The 20,732-nt window shown below is 38.1% G+C and overlaps 1 protein-coding gene across 1 annotated transcript; it reads right to left on the reverse strand.

The window, feature by feature from the left end:
* Window positions 1–1,724: 1,724 nt before the first annotated feature.
* On the reverse strand, window positions 1,725–19,112 carry igsf8 (immunoglobulin superfamily, member 8). Its single transcript, XM_081380580.1, has 7 exons — window positions 18,771–19,112; window positions 12,916–13,296; window positions 8,297–8,749; window positions 6,496–6,575; window positions 5,712–6,042; window positions 4,178–4,603; window positions 1,725–2,248 (listed from the first exon to the last, which is right to left on the reverse strand). Exons 1-7 carry the CDS (start codon window positions 18,808–18,810, stop codon window positions 2,115–2,117), a joined length of 1,845 nt encoding a protein of 614 aa, XP_081236706.1. The 5' UTR covers window positions 18,811–19,112; the 3' UTR covers window positions 1,725–2,114.
* Window positions 19,113–20,732: the final 1,620 nt, after the last annotated feature.

A 20,732-nucleotide genomic window follows, 5' to 3' on the forward strand; every position in this document is an offset into this window, starting at 1 on the left:
ATAAATCAGATTTCAGCGACTGAACGCTGTAAATAAGCAGAAACACAGAATCCCTGATGTTAATGTGGCTTTCACATTCGTCCAATCCCAGAGACCGACATCACAACCATAACACACATCTCTCGTCCGTCTATCTAACCTACCGTCTGCAGGTTATGAACCCATATTTTGGTGAATGCATGGGAAAAATGAAGACAGTAGAATAATATGCATCTGTAATAACACTCCTATTATCCATTTCTTCAAAAGACAAAGAAAAAAAACAGTCAGTGCTATTTTAACAAATGGGTCCTTCTATAACGATGCCTTTAAAACAGGGTAAGTGGGTCATATTTCTAAAAACATACATTTTCGAAAAATATTTACTATGTAAAATTGATTACGGTCACAGGTTTGACTATTTTAGATAGTTTTCTAAAAGATATTGAGACATGTGCTGATCCTAGGCAGAGTTCACTTACAATATTTTATCCCGGAAACACTTCAACACTTGATTTCATTGCTAATGATGGACACGAAAGGCACCTGTTTTTGTAGAATGACCCAGATGCACCAAACAGTCAAATTATAGCGGTTTAACATTAGGAGGATTTTCAAAAGCACACGATTTGGTCCTGGTCTCACTTTGGTCCTGTAAGTGCAGTTGGAACTCCTGGGAAATGTTACTCCTAAACAGCCTGAACAGCATTTCAAGTAGAGACTCGACGAGTTCATTAATCAGTGTGTGAGGAGAGCCTCGTTTCCAGAGCTTCTCTCCGCTCGGGTCTGTGTCTTTATAAGGTGAAGTGGCTTTGTTTTAATAAATTATCTGAGAGGTTATTTGATTTTTGTAGCCGTTTAGGTAAAAACATGGTAAACTGCGGCTCTGAACTCCTCATAGCTTATTGGGCCCTTGTTATTACTCATTTATTTCTTCTGTTCAGGTGAATTTCACAAAAATGCCAAGAAAACGTCTTTTGAAGATTTTCTGCACATTATTTTCACCCACAATTTTCATTACTGTAATGCAAAAAAAAAAAATACAATGCTATTTTTTTATTACAAAATTATATTATTTTATATTTTCTAAGTACAATTGTTTGTATCGAATTTATGGAAATGGGAAATTTATGGATATATATATATATATATATATATACATATATATATATATATATACACACACACACACACATATATACATACACACATACATACACACACATATACATATATACATACACACATACACATACATACACACACATATACATATATACACACACACACACACACAATTAGAATGTGTAAACAAACCCGGATGAATGACAGAATTGAAAAAAAAAAGAAAAGAAATTTGGCATTTGGTTGTAAATTTATTTTAATTTGTTGTTTTATATTGGTTTAATTAACATAAAAATGTTGCAAACTGTGCACAAAAAAATTAAATAAAAAAAATATTACGACCGAAAATATAATTATTTTTCTTTCAATTTTGGAGTCAAATATGACCTGGACATTTCTTAATTTTGTAAAATTCACCATTCACAATGTAGAACAGAAGAATTATCTAACTTTAAGAACACATTACTGTGAAACAAACGTGCATTTGGCAGGAGTTCGCTCCCGTTTGCCTGGAACTGCTCATATTTCATACACTTTTTGAATACAAAAAGTGAAAAGGTGAAAAACTATGGCATGCCATAAAAAGTATTTTATACTAACAGAAAACACTGAATTATGAGCACATTTTATAGCACTGTAAAAACAGTGAGTGATTTCAGTGGGTTTATTATTAGTGGTTCTGCTAGTTCTCCAAAACACAACTGCATTCAGGCTCTAGTTTAAACCGAGCGAGTGGTTTATATCCACCATGTGACGTCCTTTCAGCGAATAGAAACAGTGCAGAACCCAATGTCACAGCTTGAAGTGAATCTACATGCATTTGTGTATACGCAACTGTTCCCATCCACATATGGATTAATACAACATGAGCATCCAGTACATTTTCAGCATTTCCATTGTGAGTGCACATTACGTCAAGTCTGCCGAAATACCTTAAACCAGTTTTTCTTTGCTCCAATCAAGTCTTTGATGAATGTTTTCACAGGTTTTCCATGAAAGTCTCATACTTCCTACTTCCTTATGCGAGAGCGCTGTCTAGCCAGTCTCTTCATGAAGCAACACGTCACCGTTGCAATGATCAATACGCCGACGAACAGCGCCGACGACACGCCGACCACGAGGGGAATGAGCAGAAGATCAGCAACTGGGGAGAAAAACACACCAATAATCAGGCTTTCAATTCACCAGATCATGCAAGCACACTATCCTCGATTAAAGTCGAGTACTCGATTTTACAAAATCCTCGATTGCGATTTACCAGTGTCGAGTAACCGGCAAATTACCGCGATCCACAGACAGAATCCATGAGCCGCATTATTACACTACACCGTTTTCTAAGGTTACGCGATATATCTAAAACCATTTAAAATCATAATATAGCATAGTGCTATTGTGAAATCATAAAGGCTACAATTCAGTTAAATAAATACAGTCAAACCAAAATTTACTCAGACACCTTCAACATTTCTCACATTATCACAGTTTATTCGCTATGTTTAGAAAATGGTAATGAAATATGACAAGAACATGTAATCTGCATGCATTTAAACAATTAAAGTGTTGTGCTTTATAGCGCATATACAGTCAAACCAAAAATTATGCTAATGCTCTTTTTACACACAGACTGAACAAAATGAAGCATTGCTTGGTGATTGGTTGAGCTAAACTGGTATTATCTAATTGTGTAGTTAAATTTAACAGCTGACAGATATTCAACATAATTCATGTGTGAGACAGTCTAACAGAAGGACGGACAAAACCAGTCAAATATCAACTGAGTTCTGCTCATATTTTACTACCATTTTAGCGAATAAACTGTGATAATGTGAGAAATGTTGAAGGAGTCTGAGTAAATGTTGGTTTGACTTCATTTGTATTTTAAGTTATTTTAAAGGCTGTTGGTCACTTATTTTTATTACCACAAATTTTTTTATCCGATTACTCGATTAATCGATGGAATAATCGGCAGAACACTCGATTAATCGAAAATAATCGATGGCTGCAGCCCTAAAGCACAATATGGGTAACTTGCACATTTATAGGTTTTTAGTACATCACCACAATTGTTGTATTGAATTTATGGAAAAATGTATATATATAAGGGCTGGATAAATATCGATTTCTCGATTTTAATCGATTCTCATTTTTACGAACCGATAACGATTCTTAAATCGCAAGAATCGATTAGTCATCCTGTTTTCAGTTGATGAATGAATGGAACATTGTAGCGCATCCCATCCAATAAATCACAATAATCTTTGTGCTTTGTTACTATTGATATGAAACAAAGTCTCAGATTTTAAATTAAGTCCATTTTCTTACGAAATTCAAAAACATAAATGCCGTTCTGGCGCTGTGGCGTGAGATCGCTCTGGCTCAGCTCGAGAGAAGCACATGATCTTCTCTTCCGCCTTAATAACACCAGTTACAGCGCGAAATAAACATGAATGAGCTTCTGAAAGTGTGTTAAAAGATGGAGTACAACTTATCGAAATCCGTATCATGTGACATGGAATCGCTCCATCAGTGTTTCAACCGTGGAAAGACGTCAGTAAACAATGTCATGTAACATCACATTTACCTCAGAAAAACCATATCCAGTGACCATAAACTCGTTAGTCAGCGAGAAGAATTAACTCTAGAGGAGCATTTTGCTAAATATATGCACCATATTACATATTCATTATAGTATTTAATGTTCTTCAATTTTGAATGCTTGTTTGAATAAATCTGGCAGGTTTTTATATGTCATATTTCAAAAAAAGAAGTGTAATTTAAGTGTTTGTATACAAAGCAGTTAATTTTTACCTTCAATATAATAGTAGGCTAATGAAGCCTATAGGCTACAACTGACTCCCATAGTTTACACCATTAGTTAAGAGATTTGTTTTCCTTGAGAAAATTTGCCATGTATTACCTGACATCCAAAACAATCAATATTGAATCGAAATCTAATCGAATTGTGAAATTTGTGTCAATACCCAGCCCTAATATATATATCCCCAATATCATATATATAACCTGCACATGCACACTAGTATTGAAACAGATTTGATCAACAGATCAAGCTCACCTCGAGCGTACAGGTACAGGTGTACGGTCTCGGACTCTGCTCTCGCTCCTGTATTATACCATCCGCCGCGCGGATCCTGCAACCAAACCTCGGCTTGACACTGATAGTGTCCCTGATCCTCTTCACGGGCCGAGAAGATTCTTAGCCTGTAGCTCGTTGCAGACACGCGGTCGACGCTCAGATCGCTAGTGTTGCTGTAGATGCGCGTGAGCCCGTCGTAGCTCAGGGTCGCCATGAGTTGTGCTGTGGCGTCCTCAGAAAACGTGATGTCTTTCCTCGCCGGTTCCTTGGGCTTCTGAAGCCACTGCACCTCCACTTGTGAAGAAGCGCTAGTTTCCACAGAGACGTTGCAGAGCATCGTGATCGTACTGCCGCGCCTCAGGAGCGGGCGACGAGGAAGATCGACGCTGGCAGACACACGCACATCTGAACCGGGGCATAAACACACAAACACAGCATGATAAACTCTCAGCACAGCATACGGGGAAGCTCATGAAAACAAGTCTGGGTCATTAGTCTAAAGTCAAAAGTGAAAAAAATAGATTTCGTTTAGAATTATGAATCGATCGATATCAATATCGATCTGCTCACCAAGGTTGCATTTATTTGATCAAAAATACTGATAATGTGAAATATTATTATGATTCAAAATAGCTGTTTTCTATGTGAATATATTGTGAAATGTAATTTATTCCTGTGATCAAAGCTGAATTTTCAGCATCATTACTCCAGTCTTCAGTGTCACATGATCCTTCAGAAATCACTCTAATATGATGATTTGATGATCAAGAAACATTAATGATTATTATCAATGTTGAAAACAGTTCATATTTATTTTTCAGGATTCTTTGAATATAAAGTTTAAAAGAATTTATTTGAAATATAATTTTTTTTTACATTAGAAATGTCTTTAATGTCACTTTTGATCAAATGTGTCCTTTCTTAATTAAAGTATTAATTTAATTAAAAACCTCAAACTTTTGAACAATAGTGTATATATCAATATTGATGCATTTCCTCTAATAAATGCATGAAGTCAAATACAGTAAATGTCTAGTTACAAATAAATCAAGATATGTTTTTCCACACTGCTTTTAACTAAATTAACACAAGGAATAACATTTAATAACAATTTCCTCTATATGCATTTCTATGGATGCTTGTTTCCGCTACAAAAAAAGAAAGAAAAGGTAATTGCGACTTTTTTCCTCACATTTCTGCCTTTTTTTCCTCACAATTGCGTGATATAAAGCCACAATTGTGTTATAAATTCAGAATAGTAAGATATAAACTCGTAAATGTAAGATAAAACAATTTTGATAAAACAAAATAAAATGTTTTATTCTGTGGCAGAAACAAGCTTTCATACATTTCAATAACAAAAAAATAGTATTAAAACAGATGTTATGTAATGCAAATTAATTGAGTTCTGATTTACAGAAGTGAAAAGTCCAAAATTATTCAAGGAAAACAAATTAGAAAAAGGACAATTATGACTTCACTCACAAAAACAAACATACAAACAAACACCCACCGTCAGTCTTCAGGCTAACAGTGACCCACTCAGATCTCTGCGTTATCGTTGCAGGACTCGACGGTCCCGGCGTTAGTCTGCCGGCGTAGACGCTCACGGCGCACCGGTAGAGTCCGGCGTCAGCGGGGTGAACGGAGAACAGGCGCAGAGAAAACTTCCCATCGGCCTCCTTCTCCATACTGCCGCCCCCTGCTCTGCTGACATCATCGCCCCATGTGACCACGCCGTCGGGTCCCACGCGAGACACCTCCACCTCCACTCCACCCGTCGGCCCGCGCCGCATCCACTGAACCAGCAGCGCCGAGCGGTTCCACGCGCCCACGCCGGTCACCTGACAGTATATAAGATATTTTCCCACTGTTTAATCTAAGTGTGACAACACCGGTAATACCGTTATCACCGGCAGGGGCTTATAAATCTCTAATTTGAAAGTGAAACTAAAATGCACACGTCCGCACGGGCATTCATAATGGTGCCGAGCATTTTCAATTAAATCCTACCATAGGAATGAACTGAAAACGCTCGCTCTGTTCTGCTCGCTCCGCGCCCGTGGACACGCACCATATGAATACACGTGTGCGCATTTTAGTTTCGCTTTTAAATTAGCGCCAATTCAGGGGCGGATTGTTTGAATGGTGAGTTCATTAGCCTATTATTCTTAATGAAAAACACAACAACAAAACAGTACAATGACAAATTCGCTTAAATAAGCGATTTTACATTTCATTACTTTGCTTCTGAACACTGGTAACACCGTCAACACTGACTATCGTAGCAAGCCTACCTGACAGGTGAGGCTGAGAGGAGCGCCGGGCTGCAGAGAGACGTCACCGTGTGGAACCGAGCGCACGCTCAGAGTGTCCACTAAACGGGGAAACACAATCACACAAGCTGGTTATTAAATTCACAGCAACAACAGCAGCACTTTCTCACTAGCGCATATTCATGCGCGTTCTTAAAGGGTTGGTTCACCTAAAAATTAGCCCATGATTTACTCACCCTCGAGTCATCCTAGGTGTATATGACTTTCTTCTTTCTAGGAATGTAAATTTTCACAAATTCCCATGATCAATCGTCGTTTAAATTAACAGTCAATTAATCGTAATATGGTCTGCTGCAGTGGCATATGGTCAACAGCATGACAGATAATAATATGAATAAATTATAAAAATCTGTTCTTATTTCATGCAGCTGAAGAAGAAGTGGTTCATAAGACTGGACAACGGTTTAATTTGATAAAATGATTATTGGGAGTTATCAGCATATCAGTGTGTATGCATTAACTGATAAGTGTAACTGATAGGTCACATAAAAACATAAATGAAATACCTTAAGAAAAATATACATGTACTGTACCTGATATATATCCATACGAATTGATAACGAATCGAGATTATTCGTATTATTTCTATGGTTAATTAACATTAATGGGTTACACTTTATTTTAAGGTGTCATTATTACAGTGTAATTATACATTTAAGTACTGAGTAATATTGAGTAACTACATGTACTTAATATAGGGTTAGGATTAGTTGCATGTAATTACGCATAATTTATAGTTATTACTATAGTAAATACATGTAACATATGTAACAATGACACAAAAATAAAGTGTTACCCATTAATGCGGCACCATAATGTAGTTTCCAAGGATGTCAAGTGTTTTTATAGGAGAATAAATCAGCCTGCATTTACACTACACACAAGTTTGACACACATCCAAAATACAGAAAATAAACCCCATAGATTTTCTGTGATTTAGTTGCTACAGTAAACAACATCCAAAGCAGCTTGTACAGTCATGAGATGTTTACACTTTAAGATGAGTGAGAGCAGACGCCCGTGCCAAAGGCAAAGCCAGCAGATGCTTCGTATCCGACAGCGTCTCAATCAATCACACACAGCCGGTAAACTTTAAAACGCCTTTCAGTCGATATAAACAGCGGTTCATTAACATGAAAGCATTTACCATTCTTCAATATGACCACGACCAGCCTCAGATTCCTGATTCAATAGGAAATACGTCCAAGAAAATCATTTCTTTTGGGCCTTTAAGGCAAGAAACTACAGGCAAAAGCATGGCATTGCAAATGTAAGTTAAGTTAAAGTCCCCCTGTGGTGAAAATCCATCTTTTAATGTTGTTTATGTGTCTATGTGGTGTTTTCAATATACTTTAAGACAAACCATGTGTAAATTCATAAGTCGACACCATAAAACTTTAAAACTGCAGTGAACCAAAGACAGTCTCAAAAACACGCTTTGAAATCGCTGGTGTTTCTGACGTCACAAACTACCTTGTAACCAATCAGATCAACGTGTGATCGTCAACCAGTGGATCTCTGAGTGAGTGAGTGAGTGAGTGGAGGCGGGGTTCATTTGCATATTCATAGAATCGCGCATACTAAATAAATCAAGGGTGTCGAGTTACATTCAAGATATTTTAAGGCATGACGATTTTTTTAAAAGGAAAAAACGTTTAAATGTGTCATTTTGATGATCAAAGATGAGTTTTAAGAGATAAAAGGGGGACTTTAAGAAGTTTTACATAAACGAATATCTTAAATAAGAGAGGTTGCTACTAACCGAGTGGTTGAACGGTGAGATTCCCGAGCTCCATGGTCCTCTGCGCGATGCGTTCCCATTTGCCATCCGGATCTCTGATCCACTGCACAGCCTCGCAGAAATACGACCCAGAATCCCCCGGGGCGAGAGCGCTCATCTTCATCACGTACAGATCCCTGGCTCCGTCCCCTTTACGCTTTTCCAGAGCGATCTCTCCATCTCTGTATCTCTTCCCGTATCCGCCGCTGTGGCCCGGAGTCACGCGCAGCTCACGGTCGATGGCGATTATTTCCCTCAGGTTGTGGCCCAGTGACTCCGCCCCCCCCCTGCTTCGCACGCCGAACGTGACGGAAACGTGAGTGTGCTGATCCGATTGGACGGAAGCTGCGCATGTGAGCTGAAGCTCCGTGCCTTCGGTTACAGGCTGGCCGCTCAGAATCCGCGAGTGTGTTATCAGCAGCGTATCTGGAATGACTGCAGAAATAAGAAACAGATTTCTTAATTTCATGTTTAATATACAGTACCTGTCAAAAGTTTGGAAACTTCAAAAATACAGTAAAAATTTTGTAATATGTAGCGGTCGACCGATATATCGCGAAGGCTGATATATCGGCAGATATTTGTCATTTTTGAAATATCGTCATCGGCTGATAAGTTTTTCTGTTTGGCCAAGGTGTTGGAAGCGGGACTTTTATTTTGTAAAGTTTTATTTTATTTTTATTTTTGTGCTTTTATATTATTTGTAACAGAAAAGGCAAACAATCAGGCTAAAATACTTTCTCATTTGCCACCAACATTCAGCAAATGCGCATCTACGTCATTTAAAGGGCACCTATTATGCCGCTTTTTAGAAGATGTAATATTGGTCTTGGGTGTCCCCAGAATGCATTTGTGAAGTTTCAGCACAAAATACCCCACAGTTAATTTATTATAACCATTTGAAAATGTCATTTTTGGGGCCTGTTTTAAAAAGAGCTGTTTTGGCGTCTACCACTTTAAATGTAAATGAGCTGCATATCCCCGCCCTGCTGCTGGACCCAGATGATGAAGAGACTCTGGCACATAATAAACACGAATGAGAATGGATTAAATGTCTCGGAATGGTTATTTGATACATTTATGTACTTACAAAGTTTTAATCGCGTCCCCTTTGCCATTATGGATGTGCAACACACACACACACACACGAACTGTGATAACGTTCGCGCAATTTTTTGAAACTACACACACACACACTACTGTGATAACGTTTGCTAAGTACAAACGATTTATTTATTTTTTTCTTAAGGGGAGGGAGATAGACGTTTATATAGCCTACTGTCTATGGAGATAGAGCAGACCTTAATTTATTTACATTTGTAAATGCTGCAAAAAAAATGCCTACGTGACATAAAACTGTCTGACGTTGTTTGTTGAGACATCCTATGACGACGACAATAAATAGCTTTAGACGCATTTGTTGTTGAACTGGCTGACATCGATTGAAATGACTATTTGCTCATAAATCATAAAATACACTTACTACTTCTGGAGGTGACGTTGGATCGCGAACAGTAGGCAACGATCCACACTTGAGGATTAACTTTGACCCTCGTTCACTAAACAGTCAGTCAGAAAATGAATCTCGTATTTAGGAAGTTTAAGTGGTGCCTTTTCTTCATAAATAAAATCCATCCGCTGCGTTTTCAGTGGCTCTGATGTCAGTGAAGACTATGTCCATTCTTACATCCCACAACAGAACACACTTCTTAGGAGACATTACCGGCTGTCGTTGAAACAATGGAGGGTGGTGTACACAGATCACCGAGGGCGGGGTCTATGCCAAAACCAGATGTCAATCAAATCATGTCGGTGGGGCTTAGCTCATTTCTACGTCACACTGAGGGAAATCTAGAACAGGGCGTTCTGAGACAGTGCTTATGATTTATTGAGATAGTAAAAAAACTACGGGGTGGATTTTTATCATTCTAGGGTGGTTTTGCTCACACACTGCCAACACACATTTATGTTCAAACACCATGGAAAAGTGAATTTTGCATAATAGGTGCCCTTTAAACAAATCTCTGAATATCTAATAAACATTTAATTTCACAAACCTTGCAGATTTAATCGAATCCAGCTGTGATATCTTGTGAAGGGTGCATTACTGTCTGCAAGTGACGGTCGGCCCATGCGAAGTGAGTGAATGCGAACAGAAGATCGCAGGAGACGCGATCGAAAAACTTTAAAGTTAAATCCTTAATTTTAAAATATGCTGATATATAACCAGTTGCCAACTGTGTCATATTCATATCTGTGATATATCCAGTTGCCAACTGTGTCATATTAATATCATTTTCACGGTAGTGTATGTAAAATTAGCGTGCCCTGTTACAGTGCTTACTTTCTTTTTATTCACATATTCATATATTTCTAAACAATTACTTTGTGAAAAATGCTGTAATAAGATTGCAGATTCAAGAAGTTTCCATCTAAAGTATAAAAGCATGTTTATTTTAAAGATTTGTTTTCTAATTTATTTATAATTTATTAAATATTGATTCAAATAAATATATATAAAAATATCGGCTTTATATCGGTCATCGGCCACCCTGCTCTCTAAGATATTGGCAATCAAAAAAACAATATCGGTCGACCACTAGTAATATGTACAGATTAAAAGAATGGTATTCATGTGAATTAGGGATGGGCAAAAGTGATCAAGTACTTGTTCGTGACAGTGACGATCGATCATGAAAATGATGATCGCCCTGACTTTAAAAAATATATTTCTCTTTTTTCCTGATTGGTTATTGCGGTATTTGGGGCGTTTCCTGATGTCTGATTGGTTATTGCTGTATTTGGGGCGTTTCCTGATGTCTGATTGGTTATTGCTGTATTTGGGGCGTTTCCTGAGGTCTGATTGGTTATTGCTGTATTTGGGGCGTTTCCTGAGGTCTGATTGGTTATTGCTGTATTTGGGGCGTTTCCTGAGGTCTGATTGGTTATTGCGGTATTTGGGGCGTTTCCTGAGGTCTGATTGGTTATTGCTGTATTTGGGGCGTTTCCTGAGGTCTGATTGGTTATTGCTGTATTTGGGGCGTTTCCTGAGGTCTGATTGGTTATTGCGGTATTTGGGGCGTTTCCTGAGGTCTGATTGGTTATTGCGGTATTTGGGGCGTTTCCTGAGGTCTGATTGGTTATTGCTGTATTTGGGGCGTTTCCTGATGTCTGATTGGTTATTGCTGTATTTGGGGCGTTTCCTGAGGTCTGATTGGTTATTGCGGTATTTGGGGCGTTTCCTGATGTCTGATTGGTTATTGCTGTATTTGGGTGTTTCCTGAGGTCTGATTGGTTATTGCTGTATTTGGGGCGTTTCCTGAGGTCTGATTGATTATTGCGGTATTTGGGGCGTTTCCTGAGGTCTGATTGGTTATTGCGGTATTTGGGGCGTTTCCTGAGGTCTGATTGGTTATTGCGGTATTTGGGGCGTTTCCTGAGGTCTGATTGGTTATTGCTGTATTTGGGGCGTTTCCTGAGGTCTGATTGGTTATTGCGGTATTTGGGGCGTTTCCTGAGGTCTGATTGGTTATTGCGGTATTTGGGGCGTTTCCTGAGGTCTGATTGGTTATTGCGGTATTTGGGGCGTTTCCTGAGGTCTGATTGGTTATTGCTGTATTTGGGGCGTTTCCTGAGGTCTGATTGGTTATTGCTGTATTTGGGGCGTTTCCTGAGGTCTGATTGGTTATTGCTGTATTTGGGGCGTTTCCTGAGGTCTGATTGGTTATTGCGGTATTTGGGGCGTTTCCTGAGGTCTGATTGGTTATTGCTGTATTTGGGGCGTTTCCTGAGGTCTGATTGGTTATTGCGGTATTTGGGGCGTTTCCTGAGGTCTGATTGGTTATTGCTGTATTTGGGGCGTTTCCTGAGGTCTGATTGGTTATTGCTGTATTTGGGGCGTTTCCTGAGGTCTGATTGGTTATTGCTGTATTTGGGGCGTTTCCTGAGGTCTGATTGGTTATTGCTGTATTTGGGGCGTTTCCTGAGGTCTGATTGGTTATTGCGGTATTTGGGGCGTTTCCTGAGGTCTGATTGGTTATTGCGGTATTTGGGGCGTTTCCTGAGGTCTGATTGGTTATTGCTGTATTTGGGGCGTTTCCTGAGGTCTGATTGGTTATTGCTGTATTTGGGACGTTTCCTGAGGTCTGATTGGTTATTGCTGTATTTGGGGCGTTTCCTGAGGTCTGATTGGTTATTGCTGTATTTGGGGCGTTTCCTGAGGTCTGATTGGTTATTGCGGTATTTGGGGCGTTTCCTGAGGTCTGATTGGTTATTGCTGTATTTGGGGCGTTTCCTGAGGTCTGATTGGTTATTGCGGTATTTGGGGCGTTTCCTGAGGTCTGATTGGTTATTGCTGTATTTGGGGCGTTTCCTGATGTCTGATTGGTTATTGCTGTATTTGGGGCGTTTCCTGAGGTCTGATTGGTTATTGCTGTATTTGGGGCGTTTCCTGAGGTCTGATTGGTTATTGCTGTATTTGGGGCGTTTCCTGAGGTCTGATTGGTTAGCGTTAGACAGCACGCCTTCCAGACCGGCTAAATAAAGTGAAACTGGAATGTTTTCATGTCATATGTTTGACCCGCCCCTGATACACCACCTACCTTTGAGGTCCACTGATGAACTGTAGTTCCCCAGGAAGCGCGTGTCCGTGCTGGGCGTGTAACACTCGTAACGGCCCTGATCATCTGGACGAAGCCTCTGGATTATCAGCCTGGCTTTATCGCCCGAGTCCCTCTCGACCCGAACCTCGCCCGCCTGCACACGACCCTGGAACGGCGCGTACGGAAACCCAGCGTCTCGCGTGGACACCACAGCTATCTGCCGACCCCCAGCGTCCTCCCGGTACAGGTACCACTCGAACTCCTGCGTCCGCGGGCCTTCGTATCCCGAAACTGTGCAGGGCAGAGACAGCGAGAATCCGGCGACCCGGTACAGCGGACCGGCGGGAAGAGTGACCTCACGGCACACACACCACTGCAACTCTAACACACAAACGAAAGAAACAGAGACAAGAAGTCAATAAGTGTAAATAAGACTTCCGTTCATCTTCGGAACACAAATTAAGATATTTCTGATTAAATCTGAGAGCTGGATCACTCCTCCATAGGCTTCACTGTTATTGAAACTTGCCGGCCCAGAAATTTAGTCAAGACAATGTTTAAAATAGTCCAAGTGACTACAGTGGCTCTATTGGAACTATGGTAATGATCTTTTGGAGATATATCTATAATACTTTTATCTAGAGGCAAAACGTGAAGAGCCGTAGATAACGCGGTTATTTTAAGAACAGTAAACACAGTGAGCAGAAAAATATAGGCCTAGCTTAGCTACTTTTGCTAAAACGCTGCAGAATACAATTATTTGTATGTCAAGATGACTCCAACCGTTTAACTAAACAGGTTTGTGACAAGTTATAAATATAGGCCTAGCTTAGCACAGTTTTTTTGGTTGGAAATCAAAATTTTGGTTTTTGGTTTGACGTCAGAACTCGACTGATGTTGGTTTCTGACATCAACCCAATTTTCATTTTCAACCACAATACAACTGTCCAACGTTGGAGAAAAATGTCAATCTGGCGTTGGATTCTGACATCGGCCTCATTTTCATTTTCATCTCTGGGTTTGGTCTTCAAAATATGAATTTTGTTTTGGAGCACACTAGCTTATAGATAACAGTAAGGCTAACATAATACTAAAAGCCAAAAAACTTTAAATAGGGCAACAGCCATTTGGGTGTCTGAAACCATTGTGGCCGTTATTGAGGGCACTTATTCAATCTCACATTCAATCCCACTACTGGAACTGTGCTCTAGAAATAAATGTGATATTGATATGAGGGTAGGCAGGCGTAGATTCAGAGGCATAAGGTACTGTAAGTATTACATACAACAATGCAACAATAATAAAAATGCATTGACATTTACTTTTTACTTTTGATACTTAAGTACTTTTAAAATCAAGTAAAAATCGGCCTTTGCAACTTTTACTTGTAACGGAGTAATATTTGACCAGTAGTATTGGTACTTTCACTCAAGTAAGGAAGTTGTGTACTTTGTCCACCTCTGAAAATCATCATATTATAATGATTTCTGAAGGATCATGTGACACTGAATACTGGAGTAATGATGCTGAAAATTCAGCTTTCATCAGAGGAATAAATTACACTTTAAAATATATTAAAATAGAAAACAATCACTTTGCATGTCATAGTATTTCACAAAATTAATATATATATATATTTTTTTTATCAAATAAATGCAGCCTTGGTAAGCAGAAGAGACTTCTTTTAAAAACATTAAAAATCATACCGATCTAAAACTTTTGACCGGTAGTGTATATGCTATAATCCGTGTGTTTACACAGCCTTTTTTTTAAAATGGCGGATGCTGGTGTTTCGCGTGCGTTCGGCCAATCAGCGTTCACTAACGTCACTGTAGTTCCTATAGCGCTGGTTTAGACCGACTCTGAAGTAGGAGCTAAATTAGTTCCTACAAAAGGAGTTCCTGAACTAAAATCGTTCCTAGTTCCCGAACACGCTGAAATCCGGGAACTTACGCCAATAGTTCTAGGAACTATGAAAAGGTTCCTCCGGTGCGAAAGCCTCTAATGACAGACCCACTGCACAATATTCCCACTTACATGAGGGGCACCATGACAACAGAGTTATAATAATTAACTAAAACCATTTTTTTTTATGTTATCTGAAATAAAACAACCGTTAACTTAAAGCTGCATGAGACTATTAGTAGACTGTTAGGTCAGAACTCTGGTTAGTAGAATAAGTATAGTAGAGATCGACCGATATTGATTTTTTTTATAACCGATATCAATTATTTGCGCGTTTATGTGCCCGATAACCGATATTTATTTACTGGTTTATTTCTGTTTTTGACAATTGTAACAACAGCACTGAACTGAACAAACTCTTATGTTAAACTGTTATAACACTTTTTAAATAGGCTACTGTAATTTCTGCAATTTCACTTTTTAAATAATCAGAATGATTATGGGAAAATACTTAAAACATCAGGTCAAATATCGGTAAAACCGATTATCGGTCGATCTGTAGTATGTAATTGCAAAGTTATTTGTAGTCAGTAGAATATCTGTTGGTGGAGCATCAAAATAAAGTGTTACTAAAACTACAATAATAGTATTTCAACAATAGTAAAATAACACTGCATGACAGTAGCTGCGTTTCCATTACCCTTCAAATTGCGCAAATTGCGCAAATTGAAATTGCGAATTGAAAATACGGCCAATGGAAATACGCCAATTTCGCAAGAACTCCTATTTATGCAAAAAAGTTTTTCCGCTCGCATGAGGGGGTTTTTCAGGCAATTCGAAAAATAAATATTTCGCAAAACTGCAATGGAAACAGTTTTTGCGCATTTACAGTCACCTGACGTACATGAGGAGGTGTGTTTGGACAGAATACGAGACAGAGCTCTTTATTAAATTCATATAAGACTAAATAATTACAGGAATACTGGATTCTAAACCTCAAAGAAATGCCACAATCAAGACCGTGGAGCAGATATGAGTGAGAAACACCCAGAAACTCCTCATATGAGCCGCTCACAAGTATAATAACTAAGGGTCGTTCCTCACCGTTAATGCTTGGAAACATACATCTCCTGCGATTAATAATAATGGCCAGTGCAGTGGCTGGGATATAGTACATGAACCTACCAACATCCGTCCCCATGGTTTTTGGTGTGATTTTACTTATCGCAAGAGGAAAAATTAAGTTTTAGTCGCATAACATCGGTTAATGGAAACACCGTAATTTCGCAATATAGTTTTTTGTCGACATTTAGAAAAAAAAAAAATAGCAAAAGTTTTGGCAAATCTGTAATGGAAACGCACCTAGTGATGTCAAATTCATGCTGGCTGATTCGGGATAATTAAAATAATCGCTACTGTGTGATATTCACTTAGGCCTATTTACTCTGCATCTCATTAATAATCAGCTAACGTGGTCTCGGCACTCCTATCGACCCATATTCAGACCCGGGAGTCAGTATTGTTTATTCATGAATCACGCCCGCTCTGTTTGGTTCCCACGCCCTCCGTGTGTGTGTGTTGTAATGCGTCTCTGAATAAAAGGGTCTACATAACGAACAGTAATCCCATTCTGCCAGACTACGCCCATGTTTTACAGCCTCTGATGTCACGACTGAACTCATTCTCCTCTGCAGACCTGAGGTTATTTGCACACCTCCTCATTCTGCTAAAGGAACTAAACCAGACTGAACTCGAAACCTTTTGATGCATGAATTTCTAAAGCCTCTAAATGATGAACATGATCTGATAAACCTGTCAATCTCCTCCAGTCCTTCTGTCTCTGATTGACAGTTTACAGTTTTAGCAAAGTAAAAGTCTTTAAGTTTAATTGTACAAACATCCACTTTTCAGCTCATGCGTAACGTGTCTTTTGGATCTGAAATCTTTACTGATTTTTATCAAGTAAACATAAGAATAACTTTGATATTATTAATATTGGACTGAAGAGACTTTGGTATTTTTGATTATCCATGTTATTATTTGAGTATCTAATATGATCATCAGGCTTTTTAGAAAGGTTAAATTGTTCATCTCTAAATCATCATTGTATTGTATTATGTTTTAAAACTACAGAGCTTTGATCATAAACTAAGCATTATCTTACTAAGACATTATTGGCAGATATTGATATTTATATGATTTTCATGCAAGTTATAAAGATCCCAGTGATTTACATTACAAGCATCGTCTTACTTTTTGTCTACATAAATATCAGCATCTGCAGCTAATTGTATATTTTTTCTTTATTTTAGATTTAAAAATATATATTTTTGTGTTAGATTTTTCGAACTATTTCATGTCAAGCTTTACACGGTTAAATTACATCTTAAGCATTTCTTCACTCATTTCCTCACTACTCTTTTTTTTTTTTAACAAAAATAATGTTTATTTGAAATCATTACTTTTAACTAATAAAATAAAAAGGGAATTTTAGATGTGATTTTGGATTTGACATGGAGGTAGCAAAACTTCTGAATCCAATGCAAAACTATTGCCACAGTTTATCAGCTCACCGTGTGACTCACTGGGATATGTAAACTAGATCAGATAAACTATTATTGCAATGCGGTTGAGTGTTGACAGAAGTATGATGTCACCTGTACCAAACCAAGACCGGTGTTGACAGGTTTCCCCTCACAAAAATTTACTGTAAACTAGTTTAAACCGAAATCCCATAGTATGAGTCTCTGCAGGACGCAGATTACAGCGCTTGACGCATCATGTTACTACAACTACTATGGCAATAATAGTATTAGTTACTATTGCACTTCTATACACAATTTAAAGGAAAGAGCATTATAGTTTAGTAAACTTCAGAATCATTTCTTTTAAAGATATATTTCTGGTTTAATGTTATGACAATAACTATAACTGTGTTTTTTATTTATTTTTAACTATGGTTATTTCTGTAAGGGTTTTTTGGCTAGCATCAGGATCTTCTGGCAGGTCAGTCTAGTTTCGGTGACTCAGGAAGTAACCACACACACACACACACACACACACACACACACACACACACCCACCCACCCTCCAATGATGACCAGAGAACAGAAGCTTTAAGCGGATCAGACACGTAATTAAAGCGCAACCGGAGCAGCCTGCCAGTGGAAATCCTGCACAGCTTATACGTACATTATGAAGTCATCATTATACCGATGAGTGGAAATGAAGAGATCACAGAACTGTATAAAACATTGTATTAAGCTCCTGTGTCAATTCAGGGCCAATCGGTACAAAGTGCCTAAAACACAAAGTTTTAGTCTTTCAAATATCTGTAATTAAAAAAAAAATCAGCCTGTAGTACACAAAAAACAATGTATCAGATGATAATACCAAAGTGTATTAATATATATATATATGGTCATGAATGACCATAACACAATGTATTTACATGTAATGATGTAAGGTTGTGGGTTCGATTCCTAAGAAATGCATTAACTGATAAAAATATATTCCTTGAATGCAATGCAAGTCACTTTGGATGAAAGCATCTGCCAAATTTTTACATGTAAAAACAAACAAACAAGGTAAATAGAAACAAAAAACATGGTAGTACCATATGATACGTAATAGGTATTACATGAAACATAACCAAAAACATTCAATATCGTTCTTCTGAACGAATACCGTATTCTTATACCGCGGTATTCGCACGCTACTCTGAAGTACTTCACGGAATACCGAGGTAGACAGCATAGTATTTACCATGCTGAATTACCAGATTCATGTACTAAATTATTAACGTGGAACATTAATGAATATTCCCCCTATGGTGAATGTCAAAAATGCGCTTTAAGATGCAATTTCCATAATGATCTTATTGTTATTGGAGGATTGACGTGGACTTATATGGAGCAGATGAGCATTAAACATGAGCAGGTTGGACTCACCCCACAGTAAAGCGATGAACGTGATCCACCACGGTGCCATTCTGCCCTGATCTCCACAATACAGTCGCGTTTACTCCGATTTACTCTGTCTGACACTATAGTACAAACACATGTTTGTTAGTGTGTGATATCCTCGGGCTAGAGCTGATATCGAATATTCATTTAGTCAATGACTATATAAACTAACTTAGCACGCCATCAAACAAGCGCGAGCTGACCACTGGAACGAGCTTTAAACCGCGGATTATATCCCACAGAGCGCGTGTTATTAAACCATCACTGCAACTGCGCAAACGTTTCGCTGTTATTCCTCTTTTAACATCACTCTTTTCCCTCGCAATCACATCTTCCAAACGATGTAATACATAAATTAGGCGGTTGACTGAAAGTAGTGCATCACGTCACGCGCAGCCAGACAGACAGACTACTCACTGTCCAGTCACGTGTCTCAGCGCGGAGGAACACAGCCAATAGGAGCTCAAAGCGAAGAGATTAATAGCTGTGTTAAATCAATGTTTAAATGTAGGCCAATCCCTCCCATGGCGCGAAACATTATAACGACAACATAATATCATATAATATTAATTCACATTTATTTATTTGTTTATCTACTTATTCATTTACCTTGTTTCTTTCTTTTATTCAACCTCGCATCATTTTTATTTACTTAACCTTATGTATTTTTTCTGTACCTACTGTAGTTCCTTTATATTATATGCTTAGACAATATTATAAAGCATTCCTCCAGGAGGTGATGGAAACCTCATAAAGACAAATCCCCCTTCGATCCACATTCAAATCAATACAATAATGTTTAATGAAACAATGAAAATAATGGCAAGGTGGTACAAAAGCGCTTCTAAAGTGGCAATTAGGTATATTTACACAGACTGACTAGTGCTGATCAGAAGTGACATAAATGCATTTACAACGCAATTTTAATGTTTATGTAACACAATTTTGAAACAAACAAAAAAAATCCATTGCTTAGCAACCAAAGATATCTTTATATTTATTACCAATATCATTTGATCTTAAAATGAATCAAAATTATATAATTTATATTTAACGGAAATATTTAATTTTACATTTATTTTATCTGTCACTTTTGATATAAACCCAACTGGTTACCAAATACATATATATGGCTCCACCTAGTGGAGAAACAATTATTTGCTCATTAAAGGACAATTCAACCTCAGCTTTTGTACAGTTTGCAAAACTGTCTTCTGTCCTATGTTATTAAATCAGTGTTTTTATATTTTGTTGATGCAAAGTTCTTTCTAAACCAAACTCGTGTGAATAGCCTAATCATGTTTGCTGAGCTCACATTGCAAAATTAGTGATTTAAACAAACCCTTGAGCCTAAGTATCATATTAAACGTTTGCCTTGCGGGAGATAATAAAAATGATGTTAAAATCCCATTCACCTATATAAGAAAATGCATCGATCATGATCTAGAAACTTTTTTGACTCATAAAGGTAAACAACCAGCCACTGAGCGACTACAACATCATAGTAACCTCATAGCAACGCTAAAAACCAATCAGAAAACCTTAACAACCGCACAGCAACGCTAAAAACCAATCAGAGCACCCCAACAACCGCACAGCAACGCTAAAAACCAATCAGAACACTCCAAACAACGTTTAGAAACGCGCTAAAACCACTTCAGCAAGAATATAGCAACATCTTAGCCAATCACAACAACGCACTTGCATAATGTTATTTTTGCACGAGGCTGCAGATTTTCCTCAAAAAAAGTACAATCTATTTTTTTATTGTTTATTTTTGATATATACGTTTTAAGTAAAGTTTCTGACGTTTCTTTCGTTCTGTTTCTCTCTGTTTATGTGCAGCTCTCATGTCTCCTCAGTGGGGCAGCATTGTGTTTCATCATGATCTGCCTTCATATAAAATGACTGCTAAACCACTTATTGTTGGCCATTATTTAATCTTAC

This window comes from Scardinius erythrophthalmus, assembly GCF_964197995.2.
Source record: "Scardinius erythrophthalmus genome assembly, chromosome: 12".
Taxonomy (NCBI): domain Eukaryota; kingdom Metazoa; phylum Chordata; class Actinopteri; order Cypriniformes; family Leuciscidae; genus Scardinius; species Scardinius erythrophthalmus.

Bases quoted from the DNA above. Each gene is read 5' to 3' on its own strand.
- igsf8 (XM_081380580.1), bottom strand. From the start codon at position 18,810: ATGGCACCGTGGTGGATCACGTTCATCGCTTTACTGTGGG. The intron at 13,297-18,770 runs GTGAGTCCAACC...TTTGTGTGTTAG, and splicing joins GTTCATCGCTTTACTGTGGG to AGTTGCAGTGGTGTGTGTGC. The intron at 4,604-5,711 runs GTGGGTGTTTGT...GCCCCGGTTCAG, and splicing joins TGTTAGCCTGAAGACTGACG to ATGTGCGTGTGTCTGCCAGC.